The 26,636-nt window shown below is 40.4% G+C and overlaps 2 protein-coding genes across 6 annotated transcripts in view; both read left to right on the top strand.

Moving 5' to 3' along the window:
* Positions 1-582: 582 nt before the first annotated feature.
* On the top strand, positions 583-16,109 carry LOC307021179 (Y+L amino acid transporter 2). 4 transcript variants are annotated; one of them, XM_079653037.1, is made up of 13 exons: positions 585-866; positions 1,063-1,170; positions 4,675-5,058; positions 5,348-5,523; positions 5,720-5,862; positions 7,039-7,164; positions 8,700-8,844; positions 9,172-9,295; positions 10,412-10,515; positions 10,609-10,705; positions 10,818-10,967; positions 12,006-12,189; positions 13,207-16,109. In XM_079653037.1, the coding sequence occupies exons 3-13, from the start codon at positions 4,930-4,932 to the stop codon at positions 13,299-13,301; spliced, it is 1,473 nt and encodes a 490-aa protein (XP_079509163.1). In that variant the 5' UTR covers positions 585-866; positions 1,063-1,170; positions 4,675-4,929; the 3' UTR covers positions 13,302-16,109. The 4 variants fall into 4 exon arrangements, 2 of the variants coding, with proteins under 2 accessions (XP_079509163.1, XP_079509162.1); XR_013803090.1 differs by lacking the exons at positions 1,063-1,170; positions 13,207-16,109 and adding an exon at positions 11,434-11,642 and having other exon boundaries at positions 583-866; positions 12,006-12,143; XR_013803091.1 differs by lacking the exons at positions 1,063-1,170; positions 13,207-16,109 and adding an exon at positions 11,434-11,611 and having other exon boundaries at positions 583-866; positions 12,006-12,140.
* Positions 16,110-25,489: 9,380 nt separating this feature from the next.
* ripor2 (RHO family interacting cell polarization regulator 2) overlaps positions 25,490-26,636 on the top strand; it is a 61,701-nt gene continuing 60,554 nt past the window's right edge. The window contains exon 1 of one of the 2 annotated variants that reach the window (XM_079656440.1): positions 25,490-25,628. In XM_079656440.1, the coding sequence (XP_079512566.1) occupies positions 25,568-25,628 (61 nt within the window). In that variant the 5' untranslated portion in view covers positions 25,490-25,567. Of the gene's footprint in view, positions 25,633-26,636 lie in introns of both variants that reach the window. The other variant, XM_079656441.1, reaches the window with a different exon arrangement.

Here is a 26,636-nt window from a genome sequence, read left to right as displayed (position 1 = left end):
ACTCTTACAAAGCATTGCTTCAATCATTATAGGCTATACCCTACAGACAAAGCTCCATTCAAACAGACATTCAGCAAGACAGACTTTAATTCACATGTATTTTCGTGGTTAACGCCAAAGTGTGTTTTTATTGAGAACTGAATCTTTGCATGATAGACTGGGGAGAAAACACAAAGCTCCATCAGAGTGAATACCAACTCCAACGGCATGTTCCTTATCAAACGGTGTGTTTGAATAGATAACAAAGTAGCTCGTATAGGCAGCTGACTTTAAAAAAACGATACACTAGTGATTAACCAGAAAATAGTTTTAGTTGTGGATTTTAAATAACATACACCTGACATTAAGTTGAGGAACAAGAAAAAAAAAACACAACTTGCTTAACAAAAGACAACCAAGAACCAGATTAGGCTGTGCACAAATAGATACAGAAGAATACAAATAGTGCAGGTTAACAAACGAAAATAAAATACAGTGCAGTAAGAGCAGAAGATAAAAAAACTCTTAAGAGAATCCTATTTATTTTGGGGGAAATTCAGTGACACACCTGTGTGACCGCATCACATATCAATGCGCTAACCAGATGCTAGTTATGCGTGTGCCATGGTATCCTCTGTCTCAATGGCTGTCAATGTTTGAAGTAGCTAATTTAATACACATTCGCGTTTTCTACAGGTTGTTTGATTATAATGAATTATAATATGAATGTAAGAGAGCTGGACAACCCTCTGCCTGTCAGTGGGTGGTGCCTTCATCATTTGGCGGTTGAGGAGGAGCTATCTGCAGATGTTATGCACTAACTAGCAGAAGTTAAAATGCGGCACATGAGTTGATGCTTGCTCGACTGAAGACACGGCGCAACATAGGTAACTAGTTCCTTATGTCCATGTTTTTTGTGTGGTGTGTGGAGGGGTTACTTATTTCCTCGACTAAACTGTCTGAAAATGATGTAGGTAAATCACATAGTGAGCTAACATGACATCACAAACTAGCATCAATGTATTGCATCAGTTAGGTGGTATGTCAGCTAGCTCTGTTAGCTTTGTTGGCTCTGTCACACAGCGGATGGATACGTTTTAAAGGGATACCGGTGCTAGCTGATGAAGGCTGTTAACTGTCCGCTCACCATCGTCTGCCTCAGGCCGCTGCTAACGAGGCTAATCATTGACAGTAAGCGAAAAATGTGTGTGTCTTGGAGCGGAATAACAAGAGTATGTGTTTTGGTAAATGGAAACTATAGACGTATCTAGATTTATGAGCGTTAAGATAAAAAAAGTACGGCACACACATGCAGTTTATTTTGAGACAATCTGACCGCCACAAAGTCAGTGGCCACGTTTTACATCCCCATGCTGTCTGACTGTTAGGTTATACACTTTGACCCTACTTGTGAAAGGAAGCTGTTTTCTTATTGTGTTTTAGCTTTATTCAAGCGTGATAATAACTTAGTGATAGTTAAATTAACTCACCCACGAGTTTCTTTGTGGACAGGGGGAAAATAAAAAGCAAATGTAGTTGTTAATGTGGACAAATTAATCACTCGCTCTGTTTTTACTGTTTGTTTGTAAACCAGTGGCAGTTAACTGTAGCAGCCATATTGCTTCAACCATGCTGAACAGATGCTAATGGACACATGGCGCTTGTCCATCACAGACCCCTTTACTGCTATGTTTTATCTAGTGTTTGTACAGGAAACAGGGACAGACAGAATTTGCAGTTTTGTAATATACATATTTGGATATTGTTAGTTGTTTTTTTTAAAAACATTTAGGATGGTAAACCTCAGCTCCTTTTTTAACAAAAAACTTTGGCCAAAATGTAAGGAAACTTTGTTGAAAAATAGTTGTACATTGATGCCAATTAGAAAAGTCACTGTAGTTTTTTCTCTCTCTGGCACCAGAGCGTGTAAAAATGTGGTTCCTGGGGCATAAATCTTGGCCTAGTTTTGCGTGTTGAGTTTTGTCAGTGTGATTTGTTTGTTTCTATGTTTTTCTTTCAAACATGGAAAAAGCATGTGTGCTGGCTGGGAAGTGACGGTGTAGACCAGGGGTACTCAAATACAAATGTTAAAGGTCCAAAAAAATGTTTTTAATAAGACAAAGGTCCGATGATTACGGTCATTCAACATTTTAAACAATTGCAACAAGATTCTTAACACGAGGTTGCAAAAACAAAAATAATCTGTGTGCAGCAGTTTTCATTGTTATTGCGTCTGTGCTTGATCCCTCAGAGTCGCAGAGCTGCACAGTTATGAATAAAGGCAGCCGCACCCTCTTTCATTCAGCATTCCCATCATTGCTTTATAAGTGTCTTGCCCCCTTGTGTGTCCACTGAGGTTCGTCAGGCCCAACACATCTTCAACAAACTTCCCCTTTGCCTCATCATAAAAACTCACAAACACCAGCAACTGAGCATTGTCAGTGGTGCCAGTGGACTCATCCACAGCTAAGGAAATGCACTGTGCATTTTGTATTCCATCACAAAGCTGATTAATCAAATCACCAGCCAGTATTTATGTTCTTCTGGTTGCTGTGGAATCTGAGAGGGGGATTTGCTTTATTTGACCTGTTATTTCCTCTTTTTGTTTGCCTTCAAACATGGTCTCCATCACTTCAGTCATGCATTATTTTATACTTCAGTTATTATCGAGTGGAAAGTCCTTACCTACTGGCCTAGTTAAAAAAAAGTGGTTACTTTTTTTTGGCTGGGCAGTGTAGTTTTACACACCGTCTTATTTGACTTTCTCAGGACTTAGAACAGTTTTTTGGGGGCAGACCCCCACAAAGAAAAAACACGTAAGGTCATCATCTTAACAGTTTTGTATGCTCATCCCGTGAGCAGAGCATCATGTCTATTACAGCTGAATGCCGCGATTACCATTTTGTTCAGCAAAACGCCTCACCAAATTAGTAAGATCCAAAGCTTTAGTGCGTTTTGATTCAATGAACAGCCATTGATTCAATGTACAGCCAAACTTGACAGTCTCTTCTCTGTCATTGTAGACCGCAAATACCTCATTCCTTCAGTACTTAAGTCCGAATCAGTCTATGGTCCGAATGCTTCTCGTTTTGCGCCGTACCGTTCAAATGAAATCGCCGCCAATCATATTTCAACGCTCGCGCCATGGGTTGACGTGCGTTACAAGACGTGTGTCTTGTGCTGCATTCACTTGCACTCGGACATTAGAGACGTTCTCTCATAAATGTCCGATGAGCCACAACTTTTCTTTCAAAACAAAGCTGCCAACTGGGGTGGCGTGGCCTATTTTTAGGGTGGCAGTTGCCACCCCATGCCGCCCCGCGGTCCCCGGTAGGTGAAACTAGGCTGCTAGCTACAGTACAGATGCAACTAGATGAGCTGTTAACTCTCGCTCTGACTTTTTTTTTTTTAAACACACATTTTTCCCACCCGCATTCCGCGAAGACCCGCCCTACTGTGCCTCTGATTCGCAGAGTGTTGGTGGGGGGGTAAAAACGCTGACGGGATGCTGAATGTGATTGGACCAATGCGTTGACAGACACACACAGACACACACAGACAGACAGACGGACAGACAGATAGAGCGCTGTTTGTACACAGCGGAGAATTTTGACTCGTTGCGTTGTCTCAAAAATAACACAGATAATACAGATAATACATATGAAAAGTATAATTTCGCTCAGAGTCCAGAGACAGTTGTCGTTCGGTCCGGATCCGGACCGGAGTCCGGACTTTGAGGATGCCTGGTGTAGACTGAGGTTGTTGCAGAATGTAGTGTATGTGTATTTATCACATACATTCTTGCAAGCTCAGCAGACCAAATCTCTAGGTGGCTTTGCTTGCATACTGTACGATTGGATCCTGGCCAGGTGGAAACTCAAGTCTGCAGTTTTTTTTCTGTACATTCTTTAAAAAGAAAGTACATGGAAAAAAAAACCTGGAGTGTTGAATACAAAGGATCAAATATCATTATCATTATTCAAATGCAAATCATGTGATCGAACAAGGTGTACATTATGTTGTCATTTTTTATGTACAACCTCTTTAAAACGGCACTATCAATTATGCAATTTCATAGAATCACTGGACTACATATCGCATACAAATATGTCTTGTCAGGCTTCATGTAATGCGGTTGAATTTGGCCAGCCAGTGTTTAGATCAATCAGCTTTCTGTGAGAAGCTACTGGCAGCTATGGCGTGGATTAGATGTGTACGAGTCGACTGTTTTTACAAATCAAAAATGGTGGCTCCTAAAGAGATATAAGATGCTGCAATAACATCAGGTAACTGAACCATTACATTAGGTTTTGCTATTCATCTAGATTAAAATAAACATCAATAGCCCCCCTTTAATCTAGCTTGTTCATAATAAGGGCCTCAATATTTTTGGCATTGCTTATGACACTCAGCTGTTTTAGAAGATAATCCATTTCAACGACAGTTCAGTCAGGGTGGTTTTGGTTAATGTCTGCTTCATATATGCAAAGCATAAATCTGGATAGGCATTCATTTAATCCATTCACTCACTCATTTATTTACTCATCTGCAGTTACCTACTGGCCCCAAGTGTCCATTAGGAGTAATATACCAATGATGGGTCAGAATCACTTACTGTCTCCATCTCCTCTTGGCACATTTTCTTAGATGAGCAAAGCACTTCTGTGACATTGCGTTTCCTTTTTTTCCTCGCAGATTATCCCGATGGAGAATTAATCTGTGGATTCAACAATGGTTCTTTGAAACAGGCAGTCTTAGCTTTCCAGTCACACTCCCACCTCCCTCTTTCTTCTCTTGGTGTACAGCCCTCTTTTCATTTTGACCAGTATTTTATTGTTCTGCAATTTCAACCAGTCTCAGTTTACGCTGCTGGTAGAACGTCTTTGTCACTCCCAGTCACGTCCCTGTTAACTGCTCTGAGTCGAGGCTGAAGGCTGTAAATCCTCCACAATGGTTGCTGAAGGGGACTCGGCGTCTCAGGGCAGCGGCGTGCGGCTGAAGCAGGAGATTTCCCTCCTCCATGGGGTCTGTCTCATAGTGGGAAATATGATCGGCTCCGGTATCTTCGTATCACCTAAGGTAAGAAACTCTGCTTTGTTACTACAATTAGTCTGCATTGATTTAAATATATTTTTGCAAAGACAAAATAGGAATAGTTTTTAACTCTTCGTCTTTTTAAAAGGCATGCTGTAATTTAAACATGATTGAATCTGAAATGAGTATTTAGTGAATAACTTTGAGAACATGGGGTTTTGGGTTATCTTGAAACCAGAAGTGAGACAATCTGATGTTTTATTTAAATCTTCATGGTCTCTTTTTTGATAAGTGATAGTTTCTTATGTGCTCACTGTGATTTTCCATCCTGCAGGGGGTTCTTAAATACACCGGCTCATATGGCCTGTCCCTGGTGGTGTGGGCCATTGGAGGGATATTTTCTGTGTTTGGAGCGTTATGCTATGCTGAGCTAGGAACTACTATCCGTAAATCTGGAGCGTCCTACGCCTATATCCTGGAGGCCTTTGGAGGCTTATTGGCTTTTATACGGTATGGAGTTGTTTTAATCTCCGTTTGCACACAGTTTACTTGAACTCGTTGCTTTGTTTGAATGTTTTTTGGACATGGACATGGAAGTTAGTCTCAAACTAAAGCACTCGTCAATTCCAACAACTAGTGAACTTTACCAAAGCCATGTTGGTTATGTAAGCCTTTTTATGATTAAGACCTATCCATTCTGCTGCAGACTGTGGACGTCGCTGTTGATAGTGGAGCCAGCCTGTCAGGCGGTGATCGCCCTGACCTTCGCCAACTACTTGGTCCAGCCCTTCTACCCCTCCTGCCCCTCCCCGTATGTCGCTGTCCGCCTCATGGCTGCTGCCATCATAGGTCAGGCTCTCCATGTACTTCACACAAGTGCATGCCATATGTAACCTCTTGTATGTGTTTTAACATTAGTGGTGAAAGGACACGGGTTACCTGGGTGAGTCTGCTGTGGGTTTGACCCCTATGTTGTATATTGTTATTTACAGTATCCATAGTGAGAGGAGGGTCACTGTGGAGCTGTTTTTGCAGGAAGGGTTGACTAGAATCTCTCTTGCACTCCAGCATTAACAACATTCATCTTCAAATGTGATATTTACCCACAGCATCACTTTAAAAGGCTGAGTTAATGTGCAACTGTTAAGTCCAGTATTGTTGTTGCCTTAAAGTTTTCAAGAAAAACACAGGTTCAAATCAAATGAATCTTAGTTTAGGTCTTAGGACAGTATTCAACATGTTTCTTTTGCACCCTGCACTTCAGCATTCTTTTGCATTTACGGTTTCATTTAATTAGCGTTTTTCCTCTTAGCTGTTGATAGTATATGTTAACCATTTATGCAAGTCCCTTTTTTAAGTCATTTGCAAAATGTATGTTTTAAGGGTGGGTTTAGGAGAAGCTTTAATAGCTGCAAAGTAAAACACTATTTTCTAAACATAGCAACTTAATCTGTTTTTATTGCATTTATGGGGATATGTCTGTAACTACACTTAATACCTGTCAGTGTCCCCTCTCACTCTGTCTTCAGTCTGCTGGGCTTAGTGAATGGCATCCCTTAAGCTTTGTTCAGCCTTGAGCCTGTTGGGTTTGTTTGGATAGGATCTAAAGTAATGTTCCAAGTCTGTTGTACTGACTGATCTCTGAGGAAGGAACTGTGTGACGTGGCCTCACACTCTGTAATCAACAGGACGATCTGCCATCCAGCTTGAAGGAGGAAATCCTGTTACTAGTTCCTGAATGTCCACAACACCTTGTGTCGGTGCTCCTCCTTCCACAAATATAGAGTGCAAAACAGAATTTTAAAGTTAATACATTAAATTACAAATCCCCCTATCCAACCAATTCACAAATATTCAGTTCAATTAATTGAAAATAAATAAATCAAGCAGATTTGTCCAGAGCTTCTTGACTTTTAATTAGAATTCCTGCTTACGTTCTCCTCTCTGCTTGTGACCACCATTCAGTGTAAAAACCATGTTGAGTTTATATTTGATAAGTGCTCCTGTCTTCTTTGTCTTTATTAGGTCTGCTGACTTTCGTGAACTGTATGAAAGTGAAATGGGGAGCTATTCTTCAGGTCATCTCCACCGTAGCAAAGGTCCTAGCTCTCATCGTCATCATCGTTACTGGCATGATTAAGCTTGGACAAGGTAGGATGTCTGAGAAAATCTGTTTCATTGAATCCATTTAGGCAATGCTAGAGATGGTTTAATACTTAAAATCAGTTCAAATCTATTTCTTAGAAACAGTAAAAAGGTGAATATTGCTCTACCTCTGCTCCAATTTTGATACGACTTGTGATTTTGACATTTGACCAGCTCCCTCAAAACCCTACCTATATTATAGGGATGTAACGATATACCGAATATCGCGGTATCGCGGTAAATAAACTTCCCAATACCGTCGTGAGACTGACAAAATCTACCGCGATTTAAAAAAAAATTTTTAAACCTTTATTTAACCAGGTCGTCCCATTGAGATCATCGATCTCTTTTTCAAGAGAGACCTGTCCAACATGGCAGCAAGTAGGTTACAATATGAAAATAAAACAACAGATAACACAAAAGGACATCGTATTTACAGGGCTACATTTACACACCTAGAGACATTGACAAGTACCAACCATATATTTATATCTCGCCATGTCAATAAGCCTGGCGTTAGACTTTTTCGCTGTCCGTCATTTTGACAGACAGGATCGTAAAATATCCGTCATAATCCCTTATTACCCGTCGGGTCTGAACAGTTGACGATAGAGCATGCTCGTGAACTGTCAACGGGGGGTGGGGGGGCGGTGTTATGCCGTGTGTGCATGCACCTCGCGGGACGCGCACAGTGTGAAGCAAAACCTCCCAGACATGTATTGATCTGTACGGCAAATTACGGTTTGGGAACTATATCATTTCCTTTTGGAGGGCATGCATAACACGGCATAACACCAGAGCCTGGCTCTGGGGAAACGTTGGCGCTGTTCCGAGTTTGTTCTAATCTGTCAAAATTACAGACTGCTTTCAGATTTTTCCGTCATTGTTAAATAAAATATTCGGTTAACGCGACCACTGGTGAGAGAGTTTTTTCCAGAGCAGGGGATATTGTAAATGCCCAAACATCCCAGCTTATAAATACCTGGAAATGTGGACATTCTCCTAAAAACCTGTCTGATGATGCTGAGTGAGTGACTAGTGAGTTTGAGTTGAGTTACTTGAAAAACTAAAGTGAAACTTGATTTATTTTATTGCAGGGTCTGATTATTAAATGTCCTTGTTTATTTGTGAGATGCAGTGGCATAAAGAAAATGCTTACTTTGTTTGGTAGTACCAGTAGGTACAAAAACACTGGTTTTCTTGTTCCAGTCTGTTACTGTCACTTTGTTTTTGACACTTTAAAATACTGCTATCCTACAAAAAGGCTGTAAAAATCAGATTTATTATGTAATAAAGAAACATTTTCCGAGTAAAAAAATGTTTTATTGAAAAAAAAAAAATTATGATTTTTTTTTTCTTCCCTTTATTATTCAATATCGCGATAAATACCGTTCCGTGGACTTGTTATCGCGATATTATCGTACCGTGAGTTTTTGGTATCGTTACATCCCTACTATATTAGAAGCTGGATTAAATATTCATGAACAATTGAGTCGAGATAAAAGCAAATCATGTTAACTCCTCTTTACATGTTGCTGTAGGTTTCAACCAGAACTTTGAGGACTCCTTCAAAGGCTCAAAGCTGGACCCCGGTAACATGGCCTTGGCCCTCTACGCAGCCCTGTACTCCTACTCAGGCTGGGACACGCTCAACTTCATCACAGAGGAGATTAAAAACCCAGAAAGGTACGAGCTCTGGCATTTCAGATTTTTCTTTTTTTACAACAAGCGTGACTTGATTTTAATTCCTGATCGAATTCATTTTGCTTAGTTTAACTTGAGCTACTGTAAATCTAGTATTTCATAAATCTGATTCAAAAAACAAAAAAAACAGGTCATTATGCGCTCACTTTACACCACAGTAACAGACTGCAGATACACACATTTGTATAATCTGGATTCTCTAAGCCTTCAGTAATACTGTTTTTTGTGTGTTCTAGCAATTACCTTCCCCCAGGTATTTGTCAATAAATATAAGCATTGAGGTAATGACATCACTTATTTCATTTTTAGGAATCTGCCTTTGTCCATTGCTATTTCCATGCCCATTGTCACTGTGATCTACATCTTGACCAACATCGCTTACTACGTGGTGATGGATGCAGACCAAGTGCTCACCAGTGAAGCTGTTGCTGTGGTGAGTCATTTTTCTTGTGCACAAAAGAGGCTGTATGTGAGCAGTAACCAAATCTGACCATGTGAATGCTAATCTCTACCTTTAAACCTAAAGGACCTAAGTGACAGCATCCTCTCAGCCCTGTAGAGGCAGCAGGTTTAGATATCTCCTTCCTCTCCTCTCCTGTCTTCTCTTCAGTCTGGCTGGCAGCCACTGGCTCTCCAGTCTGCTTCAGCTCTCAGTTGGTTATCTGTTGCAGTCATGATGATGGCAGAAACCTCATTTAGCTAAAGAGGTTAGCGCCCCACACAGGAACATGGGGAAGCTGATGATGTGATTAGTGCCTCGGAGGAGGAAGAGTTGTATTGGTATTGGATCAACTAAGTCTGTTCCAACAAGCCATGGGCTGTTCGCTCTATACAATCAAAGCTGAAAGAACAACACATATCTTTCTTATGTTTCCAAAACCAGATTTGTCCGATATTAGAGAGGGGTGATTTAATTCACTACTCAACACCACACTGGAAGTTAATTATATTTGAACGTAAATCCTGTTTGGCACAAGCATTTTGAAGCTCAACAAGAGAAGTGTTTGCAATCAAAAAAGCTTTTGTTGAGTTTTCAGAGTGTGTTTTAAGTTCAATTACAAGATATCATATTGCTGTTGAGTTGCACTTTTATTAAGCTCTTAACCAGAAATGAAGCCAGGACTTCTCATCTTGTGCAGAATAGCGCTAGTCAAAGTATGAGATTAAGTCATATTTATTTTTCATTCGAAAAAGCACAGATTCTCGCAAACATCCAACAATCTATTTTACAGCTGGTATAATTGATGGTATTGACTGAGTTGCTGCTTTAGGAGTCTTTTTATTACTGTCTTTTCTTATTATCTTGTAGAAAACTGTAGGAAATCAAAAGCAGAGTGCGAGTGTTATTTTTTTAGGAAGCACACCGACCTTCAACTACACCCGGTGATGTTAACGTATTAGGATCACTGAGTTAAAGATACATTGAAATGATTTGCACATTGTAATTAAAGCTACATTTTGAGCTGAGTTTCACAGATTCAAATACATATAACAAAGTCGCACTATTACATCCATGAGGGCACTGAGAAACTGTTGGATGTCTCCTCAGACGTTTGCTGACGAGGTGCTGGGCTGGGGTCGATGGATGATCCCGCTCTCTGTGGCCATTTCCTGTTACGGAGGCCTCAACTCCTCCATCATCGCTGCCTCCAGGTCAGTACAGACATGTCATTACTGCCTGTAAGGTTTTGAATGTTAAACTGGAGGAAACCCAGTATGTGTAACACCTTTTTGTTTCCCCTGCAGGTTGTTTTTCGTCGGATCCAGAGAAGGTCACCTACCTAATGTGCTGTGCATGATCCACATCAAGCGTTTCACACCAATCCCTGCTCTGCTTTTCAATGTCAGTATCACACATGGTTTCTTATTACATTTTATTCTTGCTTGTTTTGATTCATTTTGGATGTCCCTGATGAGTTCTTTACCAAATTGTGTGTTTGATCTTCTGTCTTCAGGGTGGCATGTCTCTGTTATACCTGTCCGTGCCTGACGTTTTCCAGTTGATCAACTACTTCAGTTTCAACTACTGGTTGTTCATCGGCCTGTCGATAGCCAGCCAGATCTACCTCCGCATTAAATTTCCCGATATGCGAAGACCTGTTAAGGTACATCATTAGCTTTACTCCACCTCCCAGGCACACCTTAGACATGCAGAGACGAGAAGTTGAACATGTAATGTAAACTCAGTGACCCAGAAACAAGTACAGAATCAGAAATGTTAGGGACAGATCTGAGGTAATGCAGTTTATACCACATGTTATTGTTGTCAGTCATATTTCTGTAGTTATTTTTAATATCAATGTACTCACATTTTTCTAGATTCATCAATAAATTGCTTGGTCTATAAAATGACATAAAATACTGGAAAAAATGTCCATCCCAGTTTCTTAAAGTCCAAGGTGATGTCCTTAAATATTTTTTTCTTAATCCAAAACCCAAAGATATTTAGTTTGATATGTTAAAAAGAGAAATACAGTACATCTACATCTTGAGAACAGCATTCACCAGCTGAAAAGACTCTTGCCACCTTGAGAAATGTAACCCTAACCCTTTGCCTTAATCCCGTTACAGAGATGCATGCTGGGTAAACGGAGCAATCCCTGGCCAAATGTATCATATAATGACATCACTTAAAAATCCTCAGTCTCCTGGTTATTTCTCCATCAAATCATTGACCGTCAACAACCTTCAATAGAACTGAACAGGAAACGATATACACGGCATAACATAAACAAACATCAGATAAAAAGTAAGAAGATGCCAAAAGCTGCAATCTGATAGTAGGTGCTATCTTTACTTATTCAAGCCTTACAGACCTTTATTTACGTTTGTTTACCCATCAACACTACCCTCAGACGTGGCTTTGAGTTATGACTATCCTAAAAGCCAATTATGTTTTGAATTCACTTAAGTTTATTTGGTTATCTTAGTAAACATCAAAATGACTGCACTGCATATTGCCTTAGCAGTTAAGGGTGACTACAGCCACAATCATATCATCAGAGGAATATTGTTTGAACTAATTGTATTTGTCAATGTAATTGTTTTTAATCATTCTGTTTCTCTCCACCCAACCTTTTTCATCCCCTTCATTCCTCGTTTTTCGGCTTCCTCATTCTTTCTTTGCTCTTGTCTCCTTGCAGCTGTCTTTGTTCTTCCCCATCGTGTATTGCTTGTGCAGCGTTTTCCTGGTAGTTGTTCCCCTCTACAGCGACACCATCAACTCTCTGGTGGGGATTTCTGTGGCCTTGTCTGGTGTACCTGTGTACTACTTCTGCATCTACCTGCCAGCCAGCTCCAGACCAGCCTTCCTCAATACAATGCTTGGTAAGAAGCTTGGTGATTAATTAGGCTCTGACTAACGACAGGGCCAAATGACTCTATTTGAATTGTGTTTTTATTATTAGTTTGACATTTTATGAACAAGGATCATGCTTAAAATACATTTGTCTCAAAAAAAAGAAAGGATTATTTTGACTATAAGCTCATTTCTATCTGCAGTCCCTGGGCAGGAACACTGAGAGCAATCACAGTCCAATGCATTTCATCACACTTAACAATTATAAAGACAAATCAAACACACATCAACATATGAATAACTGCACATTCATCCAGTACAATACAATCAATTTCAATGTTCAGAAACAAAACTATTGTACTGAATTAATATTGAATTTAAAACAGATAAGATGGATTGCTTTTTGAAAGGTCCGATTACAATGTATGTAGGTCGATGGTAATTTATTTTACCCATAATACACACTCAATCATGATGGGGTGGACATTTTTAAAGATGAGAACTCAATGCTCTCTGGTAGACAAACTGAGTAAGCTGTAAGAGACATTTTCTAAATCACCTCCACCTTTATTTGACATTCTGTACTGCAATGTCTTAATTATCGACCCAAAGAACATACTGGCAAAGAGACATCTGCAGAAAGCCTGTCTGCTTAATAACATTTAAGATGTGAAATGTCCGTGAATGTGATTTTGTGATATCATTTATGAATAACCTCTTTAATCACTGACTGTGATGTGAGTTGCATGTAGATCAGCTACTGCTGGGACATGAGAAAATGAGAACTCCTGGTCTTAGAGTTAATAACTGTGGAGTGATTGGGATTAGTGTCTCAAAGTTCAGCGTTATGTCGCGCCCACATTCTGTAAAAGGCTCTTGAGTGCTAAAAACCACTACGGTTGAAGAATAACCTCCTAATTATTATTTTAAGTCTACATATTTTAAAGCCTTAAGTACTTACTGTATTACTATTGTTGTCCTTTGATGTGTTTCTTAAGATCTTTTGAGTGAAACCCTTGATTTTTTTTTTTTTTCTGTCACTGCAGATAGGATCTCTCTGTACACCCAGAAACTGTGCATGTGCTGTGTGGCTTCGCCTGATATCGACCTGGATAATATAGACCCGGAGAAGATTGAATGATGGAGCAACAAAGGCCTTGTGTGGAATGGAATAACAAGAATGAACACAAAGGAAAGTTTTGAGCTGTATAACTTGATGAAGAAGAAACGGGAGAGGTGAGCTGTACACATCTCTTCTCCTCCTCTTCTCTCACATTTGAGCCATATGGTAAAAGGACCAGGAGTGGATAAGTACACCCCCCCCCACCCCCCCAACAAACAGCACTGTACAGATTAACTCAGTGAAACTTGAGCACATTCACATGCTGTACGCAGTGCCGTGTTGGCCGTGAAGTTCCCTCCACACATGTGCCCATAAACTGCAACACACACACACACACACACACACACACACACACACACACACACACACACACACACACACTAGCTGACCGAAGCCTCAGGGTGATGCTGCGACAAATGGAAATGAACAACCTGATCCAGGAGGAATCGACTCAGCAAACATGCCTGAGGTGATTTATTCACAAACAGGAGGCTGCTGCGGAAGTGAAAAGGACCTTACATGCGTTTCATCTCGTGTTAAGGAAGTGAGTTACTATAGCACATGTGAACGTGCAAAAGATAGGCCTCACTGGTTCAAATCTTGGTACCTTTTTAAAATAATACTTCACCACTAAAATGACCATTTGTATATTTATTAATAACCCTTTACCTTTGACTCGTGAAGGAAATATTGTGTTTCTCACATATCTCTCCTGATATTTTAAGCCTAAGTGTGGGAAGTAATAAGCTAAAAGCTAGAATAATAAAGTCTGTTTGATAGTTCTGCACGAGGTGGTTGAGAGTTTGTAACTGATTTAGTTAGGCTGTTTTTTAAACGCAGATCCCATTTACTTATATTCACCATGAATTCTCTCATTTGGGATTCTTTGTTAGACATTGAATTATTTCAGAAAATGTTGCTTTTCTTGCATATTTCTAAGTAACATTTTGTGAGCAAAATTCTCCTTTTATTAAATGAACACTTTGCAAATATCACAGGATAGTTCATCCAAAGGTTGAATTCCCCTTCAATCCTTTTGGTTCCCTTAATGTTATAAAATGAAGAATGATCAAGTAATTTAAAGCCGAAAACAATGATTATAAGAAGTTGAACAATTATTACATGCAACCCCTCATCTACCAACTCAATGATGTAGCTCTCTGGTTTTTCATTGGTTTGCATCAACATCACACCGATCATCTGCCAGTGTGTGTGGTACTGATAAACGTATTCCTGTTGGGAAAGTTTTTTTTTTTTGCAAGCTTGTATACACCCCAGACGATAACGTCCAACAGCATTGTGTTTTGTTGACAGACCTCTAAATACTGCAGTGAATTTGCACATCACATTTATGTTTATTGTACAACCTCTTTGGTCATAGGAAAGCTTTACTATGATCTATTTCCAACCAAATGAAGATGTTTAGTAATAATTAGCTCAGAAAAAGGACATTATTTACAAAAGCTTTTATTTCTTGCAGTTCGAACAAGCTCGTCATAAATCTGTCACTATGTGCATCCTGCTTTTTGTAATGTTTGATGTTTTCTTCTGTGACCTTCATCTTCGAATGCATCTTCAGGGCTATACTTCATTTCTGTTGCCTCCTAGTGGTAGCTGATGTAACCTTCCAGGGACCAGCTTTAATTGTGTCGTTGAAAAGTCCATCTTGCATGTTTTTGTTATTGCCGTTAGTCATCTTGTTCTCTCTTTTCATACAAACACACCCTGATGAGAGGAATGCAACTTTAGTGTTATGGGTAAATAAAAAGAAGGTTTGTAAATATTTCACAGGTGAGGTTTCTCGTTAGGTGCCTCTGGGTAATTGGCAAACAAACCACGCTGTTGTGCACACGTTGATACTTATGACCTTTCTCTTTTTTCCCACTGGTTTTAAAGAGTTTGTATCACAGATTAGATATTTTATTTGAATTATGCCTTGTGAATCTATCACCAACTTGGACCATGCATCCACCGCGCACAGCCAAAGCTCTTAAACAGGCCGGTCGCTTTCTGCTCTCAGAGCCAGTAGCAAAATGTCTCTGCTTTGTAGTGAAGAATATATAGATGTAGGTGGTTGAATTAGAGGCAGAAACAAGTGTTTTGTTTGTACTGTAGTTCTTATAAACGCTCTGTGCCTTCTGTAAGTGCGGTCTGCCAAAGACCCCGTCTACTTTTGATATTTTTATGTATCTCTTGTGTCTTAAGCACAATCCTATTTTTTTATTTCTGTAGGATTTGCCAAATGTTCTTCAGGTAGTAGAGCAGCTTCAAATGTTGTAGTCAAGGTAAAGGTCTGTAAATTCTCAGCTGGGATTAGTAATCAGGCTTTAGATTGAACAATGTATTGTGTCTTCACTTCCTCATCACCAGCCAACAGAAGCACACGCACATATGTTAAATGTTGCTTTCTCCGGGGTCGCTGTCATCATTTAAACCAAACTACTACTTGTGTAGGTTGTTAAGAAGAAAACTACATGTCTGCAGTAAATACAGAATCTTTTCAATGTGATCCAATGCATAGTGTCATGTTGAGAACCGATATACTCGCACATCACAGGACTTGAATGTTGAAATATATTTGATGTTTCATCTGGTACCAAATACAGAATGGGTGTTTTCCAGTACTGTTTGACAAAGTTGTTATTTGTCTTAGTAGAAGTATGTCTTAAGTGCTTGCCATGTTGACTGTTTTTATTTATTATATTCAGAACATGGGCAAACCAAATGGCAAGAGATTCATTTCAGTTGAGGAATCCTTGTTTGACAGGGTTTGTTGTCTGAGACAGGAAGGAGCTGTGTTTTATTTGAATAAAGGCAAGTACAGAATGTGTGTTTCAGTGTCTGTTCCTATCCACTGAGCTCTACCTGAAGTGGAAACATAGGATATCTTAAAGGCAGCAGCTCACAGCCACCAGAGGTCATGGTCTCGTAACACTTCATGAAGTCTCGCCAAACTGTAGTGTGTGATCTTTAACAGTTGATTTAGCGCGACATACTTTTAATGATTTTGTAAATGGGTTCATGTCAACTGCATTGAAGCGTTTATCCAAAGTTATCTTTAAGTTTAACAATGTATTTCTATATTCCCTTTTTTATTATCTTATTTCATAGCAAACGGCAAATCTGTGTTATGAACAAATACTTTCAATATTTTACTTGAACACTAATTTGGAGCTTTTCCTGAAAACATTAAAGAAACTATTATTTTACTTATTTTTAGAGAACTTTTAAAATCAAGTTATAAAGGACTTTGCAAAAAAATAGAAATTAAAAGATAATAAAATAGACGAGATACACTGAATCAAGGTGTAATTTTCTACAAAGCAGTAAAAATAATGGAAAACATTTCTGAAGGCTACAGTGCCACATTTACACTGATCATGTGTATTTCTGAATGTACACACAAACTGTCCCCATGGTGTCTTTGACTGACCGTCCTCCCTCCAGCCTCCTCAGGTGGCCGGCCAAGCCCCACCTCTCCTCCTCCACCTCCTCTCCTCCACCTCCTCTCCTCCCCCCGGGCCCGCTGCAGAGGCATCACATTTCAACACGGTGTGCACTCTGCGCCTCAGATGCTGCACGTCGATAGGTGAGTGTTCCTGGGGAGAGTCCTGCGCCTGTCCCTCCCCAACACTGAGGGAGTTGGGTTCCACTGAGTCATGAATAAAAGATGAAATGCAGCCGAGTGCCACAACAGCTACGGTAACCGCTCTCTGCCACAGAGTGCAGCACAAAGTGAGTTTCTGGCTTTAAAAAGTCCAGGCTGCTCAGTTGGTACTCGGCTCCACTAATGCTCTGCAGGGCCTCTCTGTCTTTGTGGTGGGCAGAAGCACCGGGGGGGCTGTTCCCTGATGGGTGAGGGGCCGGCACACTGTGGCACCAGCTTGGCATCATGGAGCTGCCCCGACGGCTGAACTGGATACGAAACCGACCCTGGAGGCCTCATGTCTGCCGCAGGGAGTTCAACCGTAAGTGTGGATTGAATTAGAGGATTATGGACTTCGTATGTTGGCTTTTAGGGATTCTTCCAAATTGTCTGTCTTCCCTGGGTCTACCTTAATTGTCTCAGGTGTGTTCTGAAACAGAGAAGCTTCCAGGGTACTTTCTAGTGTGTTGCTTTTGTTCTGAAATCCTCATGTGATTCATGCTTAGGATGCTAGTTACTGTTTTCATAGGTACTTGATGCATTTAAATAAACAGCAATATCCTCAGGATTTCCCTTCTAAATGAGTAATGTACCTCTGCAATTAGTACTCTCTCTTTTTCCACCAATCAGGCGCCATTAACATCCCCCACTGTGGACTGGGTGTCAGACAAGGAGGATGTTTAGTCTGGCATTGTGTGGTTATTTCTTAGTTTTGGAATAACATTTGAAACCAGGCTCAAGTAACATAAACTACCTCTTATAGCATTAATCAGAAATCGAACATTCCTAGACCAGCTTCTATTTTGCAAACCAAGCATCAAACCTAATTTAATGTGCAATAGCTGCCCACTGCTCCTACTAGTTAGGATGGGTTAAATGCAGAGAACACATTTCGCTGTTTGCTCTGCATGTGTGACCATTAAAGAGGGTTTCATCCCTGCTAGTATTACTGAAGCTCTTTTGTATGACTTACATTTTCCGAATAAAATCCCATAAACAACAAGATGTGGTCAGCTGACTGCAGTCTATCAGCCTTCCTCAGTGAATGTTTAATTGAAATGGCATCTGTGTTGATTGTGTAGGATCAGATTGTAGGCAGAATGGATTACAGCCCTCATGCCTGAGCCCAGTGGGTCGACTGGTGTAATACGTGGATCTGGTGTATGCTAACAATCTGTCATTTCCTGAAGGAAAAAAAAAAATGTATGCATTTTTAAAGTTTTCTGCTGACAAACACGAGTGGATGCATACACACAGAAAGGGCATATGTGCAGGGTTAAGTGCACACGCTGTGGTACATTAGGAGTGGATCGATTCAAACTGAGTGCACGCTGGATGCTGTTATGAGAATGTTTTTAAAGCAGACGTGATCACAGTGAGAGAGAACATGTTATTTCTCTGTGTGCAGTATTTCATCTCTGGGGATCAACTCAATGTTGTGTCACAAAGCATTAAAGCTTAGTGTTTGGTGTAGGAGTGAATGCATGATGGACTTGATAATTGTGTGATGGGTTGATCCAGCCTGTTGGCAGTGGGTAGGGGGGGGGGGGCAGTGAGGAGGCAGTGTGGAGGAGGAATCGTTGATGAACACAGTGTGTGTGACGGGGAGAGGACTGGCTATGCTGATGCTTTTGAGAAAGCAGGTTGTGTGTTAAACTCTTTGTCTGGATGTCATGGAAAGTCATTACCCGCTAAGAGGTGGGTCAACCGCACATACAGGAAGGAGGAAAGCAATCTTTTATATATATGAAAATAATTGTAATAGCAAATAGTGTACAAAATGAGAATATAAATAATAGAGCCACAAAATAATTTGTGTGCACAATTCAAGGGTTGGTGTATTTTGCTAAACATTTAGCAACGTTTTCTTTTACATAAGTGAAATTAAAACATTCTGAAGAATTTGCATGTTGAAACATTCTTTTTTTAAATAACAATTGTCAAAATGTAATTGATCAACTGGGATAGTTCTATAGTGACATCTGGATAAAAGATTTGACCCGTTGTCAGAGACGACAAAAAGTACAATCAGGATGTGTTCTGTAGTACCTGGTTACTTGAGCCAATGTCTTGCTGCTACTTTTACGTTTTTTCTGTTCTTTTATTGAAGTATTTGTTTTGAACTATCAGGGTCTTTATTTGAGTGACATTGTTGCAAGGGGGAGACGGAGGGAATGTCTCGGCAAATATGTCTGAGGCCGGATTCAAACCTGAGCCCAATCACATGGGCTGCCAGCTCTACTAACTCACGGCCCTTGAAGTTTTCTTTTATGCAACATTTTAAATCCATTAAGATAACAAATGATATACAACGCACAAAGAGGCAGACCCCCTAGCTTATTTAAGGCATTCCCTTTAATAATGATAAAAGATCACTTTCTATAGCAGCAGATACAAAGAAATATGCACTTTGACCGCCACCAAATTAATCATTAAACACTATTCCCAAACCTGAAACATCCCACAAAAAAATATTAAAGGCACTATTAAATATGTATGAAATCTCTGAGATGCAGATTTCTTCTTACTATGCCAGACCTTTGTGTGCTAATCTTATTGATTAAATTACAGTTTGTCTGGTAGACATGCTTCCTCCTGCCTTTTTAATCTGACGGTCAGCAGCAGCATTGCTCGGAAAGCCAACGCTCAGAAGAGGAAGCACTGAGGTTGAAAGTTATTGATTATTTCCTCAGAAGTCTTTGAGTGGCTTTGTCCACTGCTGATTATCTCAGTATTTATTTATAAGAGAGTCGAGGTTGAAGGGTTTTCGAAAGTGGCCACAACAAAGTGGAGGCCTTGAACGTATATTGGATTGAATTTAATATTTGTTTAGCACTTCTGCACAAAGAAACAAACACTTCATATTTGATAGGAAACGCTCTGACAAACACAAAACAGATGACTTAATCAATTTGGTTTAAAGTCTTATGCACATGAGACATTTGTATTCTTTTAAAGGCAACAGACAGACAGCACTTTTCTATTGCATGACGGGGATCTGTTTAGGTATTTTTCATACAGTCTTTACAGTATGATTTTTTTTTTTTCCTTACAAATTTCAACACAAAATCATTGTTGTCTGTCTTTATCCCAAACCCTGTGTTCCCAGTGGCCTCCAGTAGAGGGCGTCCACACTTTGATTAAATAATAACTGACGCTGAATACTCGCTTCACCACACAGTACTGTATGTTCCTCAGCTCAGAGGGAAGTGAAGCAACACAGAAGAATTCACTTGTTCTCCACCCAACAATGCTGTAGTGTGTGCAACGACCCTCTTCCTCTTCTGAAGACTGCACTTTATTCTTCCTGTTTCGGCTCAGGGCAAAGTGCTCCTCCAAGGATCATCTGACTGATTTGATGAATAATGCAGAAGCTGGAACCGTCGCTCTCTCCTGGCGTGATGCACAGATCCACTCGCTGGCTAATTACCTGTCAAGCCATTTTTTTGTACTTAAGCTTTAATGGAGGTGTATAAAATGCAACACTTTACCAGATTGTTTTATTCCGTGCCTTTACCCTGCCTGCACATCCATCTTCTCCTTTATTTTGTTGTTGTCTCCCCCTCTCTCCTCCCCTCACCTCTCTGTCCCTCACCTCTGCCCTTGATGCATTTGCTTTATTGCTTTCCTTCTCATCTCTCCCCTCACTTAATGTCCTTGTGCCCTGCGACCTGCCTCTCTTCTCCTGATCTTCATTATCCCCCTGTCTCTCCTCTCAAACCAGATTTGTAATGGTGCTCACTCTGAAAATCTTCCCACTCCATAGCAACGCGCCTCCTCCTCACTCTCCACTGTAGCCTCCGCTGCCACCGATGCAGGAGGTGGCGTTGGGAGCTAAAACTACATCAGAGGAGATTGCCTCGGCTCATTTTCCAGTTGTCAGCTGGAGCTGCAAATTATTCTCCCCGTCCCTCTTGCAACACACTAACACTTTCTTCCCCTAATTTCACTCACACACCTCTCTCTCTCTATATCTATCTCTATATCTCTCTCTATATCTATATCTATCTCTATCTCTATATCTATATATCTATCTATATCTCTATATCTATCTACATATACATATTGTCCTCATGTTTCACCATCCCTATATCTCCCTGAAATGAATTACATGTACAAGCTTTCGGGGCGCATGTGAGAGTGGATCAGTGTTTGCCCTTTCTCTGTAATTTCCCACAATAAAGTCAACAAGCAGGGCTGCTGCGTGGGCTGCTTGTGAACACAGAGAGCAGCTAATGGAAAAAGAGAAAGACAAGGGGAGAGACAGAGAAGAGTACAAAATAATATCCCTGAAGAAGGACACGTGTTGTATGTATTTATATCTGCTTTAGCTTTTGAAACTATTTTCAACTTCTTATGGAAATGTCCTATGAAGCTTCCTCTGTTTTGCAAGCTAGTTGCTAACTTAGTGTTAGCTTTGCAACGTCATTTTTTTTAATGTGAAAATAAACAATCAAAACAGGTTTTAGGAGATTTACTTAATGCTTTTAGAAAGAGTTTAGACATAGCACAACAAGCACTGAATACAAGCTAGCCTTGACCTCTGTTTAATGGAATGAGAAAATACAATCAACAACATATCTTGTTGTTGTTGCCTTTACAGTCCAGAGGTCTCTTAAAGAAAAGTGTAGGCTGTTGTGTTTCATAAACCTTGTTCATGATGATTCACAAGGTGAAAGGTTTGAAAGAAAACACTTTGAAAGTGCTTCATAATGGAACACACGCAGCTCTGTCAATCTTAGGAACATGCTGAAAGAATCGCCATGAAGAATACAGATGAGGAGCTTTTGTTCATTTCTCATGGAGGCGTTTCTTTTAATATCCCACTGCAGCAGGACAATATGCTTGGGCCGCTACTAAAAACAAAACATGATGTTGATTTGAAGCGTAGCAGGATAACAAAGTACCATGTCACATTTGTTATCACATAAAAGAACTTGACCTAGTGTCCTCTTTCTTTTCTCCATCTGTTGGCTCTTTCCCCTCAATGTGTGTCCACATACTGGTATTTGGATTAATTGTGTACTTGCCAAACCATCACATGTTGCTATCAGACACCAAAACACAAACCAAATCGCCTCCCACCCTCTCACTGTTTCGCTCAATTCATAAGGACACAATTGAGAAGGTCTTGCTGAATGGCATCAGGCTCTCTGGTCAAAAGTGTCAGCGTCTCAAGGCCGGAGCTGCAGATTTGGCTTCCTCTGAGAATATGGCAACCCTCGCTCATGAGCTCATGGTTCTCAGTGGGTTTGGACCGGGCTGCCAGTTTCTTCTTTGTGCTTCTCAGTATAACTCCTTGGTTTTCATGGTGGCCAGGATGTGGCTTTATTGAGTGTCCAGTCCCCTCAGAAGGATGCCAGACGAACATAATCGTGTGTGTTTGTGTGTATGCTGCTGGCCTTAGTTAAACCCATGCTGGCTTCACCATTGAGAAGAAACATTCACATGCTGATGAACCGGAAAGAAGGACTTGATTCGACTCTCCAATGACGTGGAATGGTGTCAAACCGTAGGATTTTTCAGTATGAACAAACTGTCATTAGCATCGTGTCTCATGGTTTGTCAGATGCTGAAGCTGGCATTGTATTTTTAGGCAGATTAGTCTTGTTTACCTATGATTGATTCCAAATATTTTAATTTAAATCATGTTCATAGTCACTCAAAACAGTATTTTGTTGAAGTGCTTTGTGTATGCATTTGAGCGGTTTGGTTTATTTAGTTGTTTACTTGTTGAAAGGAAGTAGGACTCAACCTCCATAAACAGTTATAGTAATGTAATGTTGTTCTGGAGGAGTTATGAAAAACTGACAACATAAACTTTGAGATGTCAAAGGGAAGTCACAAATGTTATGTAAGCTTGTCTAAAAGAAAGCCTGCATTATAAACAAATGGAATTGTGTTTAAAAGACGTGAGCATTTACCAGACAGGGAGGGTTAAACAAAATGAAGCTATTGCATTATGGGAAAAGGATCAAGAGTTTTTCTCAGAGCTTGAACCTTACTTTGGGCTGATTGGTTAGGGTCTGCTACTTTGACCATATATATTTTTTTCTTGCAACATCCTAAAAGTATTGCACGTATGTAATACTACATTATTAAAGTTTCCCTTTTCAATAGAATAATGCCTTTTGTAGACAAACATGCTCATATCTATCTCACATATAAGCATGTTCTTTTTTTTTTTTTTAAATCCCTACCAGTTGAAAATAAATTATACCAAGCCTTAGATACAAATCAAGGCACCTTTAAACTATATATTTCTTAGTTTTTATGTGAGTGTGATGCATCATTATTTAATCAAAGGATTTGCATGGAATTTTAGAAAAACCTGCATTGGATGGTGTTTAATACAAAACAATCCTGTCTCAGGAACACATTGCTACTTGACAAAATGCAGATGTATGTAGGTCACGTAAGATTGCTGTAACCGGTGCATTCTCATACTGCAGTGAGAAGGACAGATGTGTAGTCATGGCAGATGTCATTATTCTGAAATGACTTGATGCAATGCCAGACACTGGGAAAAACTCACATACACACACAGTTATGTTTTTTTTTTTGGATGCCCTCTTGCGTGATGATGAGCTGTCACCACAGTTTCCAGCCCAACTCCCAATGCCCCTGGTCCTCTGACCATCGGGGCAGAAAGGGCTCTGTACATGTGTAACAATTAGTTTCAGTGACCAGTTCTGTCATCCTCCCTCTCTGAAGAACTCCTCCACCCACTTCCTTTCTGTGACACACTTAATGGCCACTGTGCACTCTGAGAAATCCAGCTGCAAGAGGCTCCTAATGTTATTGCACAACCTTCTTTCCACGTCCCCGCCCTGCTTCTCAGAAACTGTTGTGATATTCTTCCTTCCTGTTGACTTAGAAGAATTGGTTTGAATGTATAAATGCATCCACCCTCTGTCTGCTCATTCTATTGCTTGAATACATATTTTTTTATTGTGATTGTGTAACTTACATACCTGTTGACCATATAGGGCGATATGCCACACGTTTAGCAGCTCCCACAATATCAGTGAAGGTCCTAATGTCTGGGGAAACTGCCCACCCAGAGGACATTGCATTAGGTGCATGTGTTTTGAAAGTTGACTTCCCCTTGTAGCAGGTGTTGGCTTTAGTATTTTTTTGGACGATACGGTGATGGGCTGGGAGGCGTGGGAGAGGAAACTGTGGTTTCAGAGTTATTGCCACACCCTGCTGTACCCCTCCTTCCTCATTTGGCTTCTGGATCTCCTCAACAGCAACCTGGTCGAAAATAGTTCCAAATTATGAAATATCGTATGAGCTAGTTGGGGCTGTGGAGAAATATTAACTGACAGAAGAACTTTGCGCAGTCATAAAAACATATTTTGATAGCATGAGTGTTCTTTGATGATCTCCGAGTTGCTGTTGCTGTAGTTAAATTGCATGTTTGAAATCACTTTTTGTTGCTGACCTTTAACGACAGCTTTCTTCTTTGAGATGAGAGTAGTATAAAAGTGGTCGTTAATAAGAACTTAAAGGCTAGCTAGATACATGACATCATACTAAACAACAACAAAAAAACTCATTCATGATGTGTTTGGCAAACCCCAGATAGTTTACATTGGTTAAGGTTTCTAGAGTGATAAATTACCCAAATCTATTAGAAAGAGTAACTAACATTAAGCTAAACTCTAAACTCATCCAGGACCAGCTTCTTATTACATTACATTACTTGTTAGACGCTTCTATCCAAAGTGACTTACATACTCAATACTGTGGGCAATCCCCACAGGAGCAATCTGGGGTGAAGTGTCTTGCCCAGTGACACAACGACATGCTGACTGCAGTGGGGTTTGAACCTGTGCTCCCTTGATCCGAACACCAACGCTCTATCCACTGCGCCACACGCCTCTTTTGCAACCTTTAAATGAATGATGAGCTCGTCTGTGCTGAAATATTAAGGTAATTAGCATGAAGGGCTAATGTTTACAGCTTACTTAAGAGCACATATACACATAAAGCACAATTATTTGAACTGTAGGAGAAATTAAACTCAGTCATTAAACGCCAAATGTCACTTAATGCATATACAGTCTATGTCACTGCTGCACAGGCCCATTGCATATAGCTTCAGGGTTGATGTTTAGACAATATCACTTCCTGTATCAACAAATCCATCCCATCAACGCCGGATCTAAAATTAAAATGCACATGGCGGCAGTCGTTTTCCAGAGATGATCTTCCGGATCGTCTTGTAAACCCATTTTCATTTGATACTGAGGGTCAGACACCTGGACTGACACCATGCTGTGGCCGGCTGCTGCATGTGGTCGATTGCTTCAGCTGTCCGTTATCTCTTCCCTGCAGGTGTAGCCCGCAGGCCACAACATGGGCACGGCCGTCTCTGTGGTGCCAGTCTGCACAGCTGGCTGAAGCGGCTGTGGTGCTGCCATTGTCTGATGCCCTCTGTGCACTCTGGGACGGAGACAGAAAGGCAAATGAATGAGCGAGAGAGAAAAGGATCCAATTGTGGAACAGAAAAAGAGATAGCACAATAGCGACAGGGAGAGAGGGCACAGAAATAGAAAGTGGTGACAGCTCAAAAGGAGTTTTAGGCTTCACATTGACAGGAAGGCGTCTGCTGGGATTGTTCTTGATCATAATGTACCGCGGAGTCCGGACATACGACCATATAAAGATGAAACGATATCAGTATGCTTACAGTAGGTATAACCACTACTTATTCCTGATTTAATTAACACAACTCTGGCTGTTTTCCTTTCATCTCACCGTGCTTCTTCTTACTGCACACTAACAGGCAGTCTATTCAAACAATTACAGGCTGTTTGTGCAGGTGGTGTTTGTCTGAATAATATCAGAGTCGATACTGCTAAGAAACTTAAATCAAAACAGTTTTTAATTCAGGACTCATTTGCAAGTTCATACATTCTGATGCTCTCTTGTTGGCACTGACTTCACACTGATTGCACTTTGTGATTTAAAGCTCTCAGTTGTTTTCATTATACCCATTCTCCGGTCTAAGATTTGATTAATTTATGTTTTACCTTCATCTTTGGTGTGATGATTGCCATGAACTTTGACTTTTGACTTTGTAAGTAGTATCTAAATCCATTGTGTAATTTCAAATTTGTTATTGTTATGTCTTTCAGTCAGATGAGTATCCCTAGACCATAGACCTTGTGTGTGTGTGTGTGTGTGTGTGTGTGTGTGTGTGTGTGTGTGTGTGTGTGTGTGTGTGTGTGTGTGTGTGTGTGTGTGTGTGTGTGTGTGTGTGTGTGTGTGTGTGTGTGTGTGTGTGTGTGTGTGTGTGTGTGTGTGTGTGTGTGTGTGTGTGTGTGTGTGTGTGTGTGTGTGTGTGTGTGTGTGTGTGTGTGTGTGTAAGATGGGCTACACTATGGTTCATTATGGTCATCCTCCATCAGGCACATGGAACCCCAGCTTGTCGCACGCTAACTCTTACCTCAAATGAGTGCCATGGCAAATTGGATTTACCACACCATGCCCTCATTATTGTAACCAGGGTTACCAGGCGCCCTTTCACAATCATCTCATTTTGTCATCTTTCTAAGAGGGAGAGGAAAAGAGGCAAAGGCCGTAGTGAGGGAGGGAAAGAGATGAGAGAAGAGGTCTCTCTTTTTTAACAAGTCTGATTTGTTTGTGTCTTTCATCTCCTCTGACTCTAATTCACATTTGTCTGTATGAAGTAGAGG

This window comes from Notothenia rossii (genome assembly GCF_949606895.1).
Source record: "Notothenia rossii genome assembly, chromosome: 10".
NCBI lineage: Eukaryota > Metazoa > Chordata > Actinopteri > Perciformes > Nototheniidae > Notothenia > Notothenia rossii.
This window is presented reverse-complemented; position numbering and strand designations above follow the sequence as displayed.

What these genes read in the sequence shown, in the direction of transcription:
- LOC307021179 (XM_079653036.1), top strand. Translation starts at nt 4,930, where the DNA reads ATGGTTGCTGAAGGGGACTCGGCGTCTCAGGGCAGCGGCGTGCGGCTG. An exon ending in CCAGTGAAGCTGTTGCTGTG is followed by an intron (nt 9,296 to 10,411) that starts GTGAGTCATTTT and finishes ATGTCTCCTCAG; the next exon opens with ACGTTTGCTGACGAGGTGCT. An exon ending in TCCCTGCTCTGCTTTTCAAT is followed by an intron (nt 10,706 to 10,817) that starts GTCAGTATCACA and finishes TTCTGTCTTCAG; the next exon opens with GGTGGCATGTCTCTGTTATA.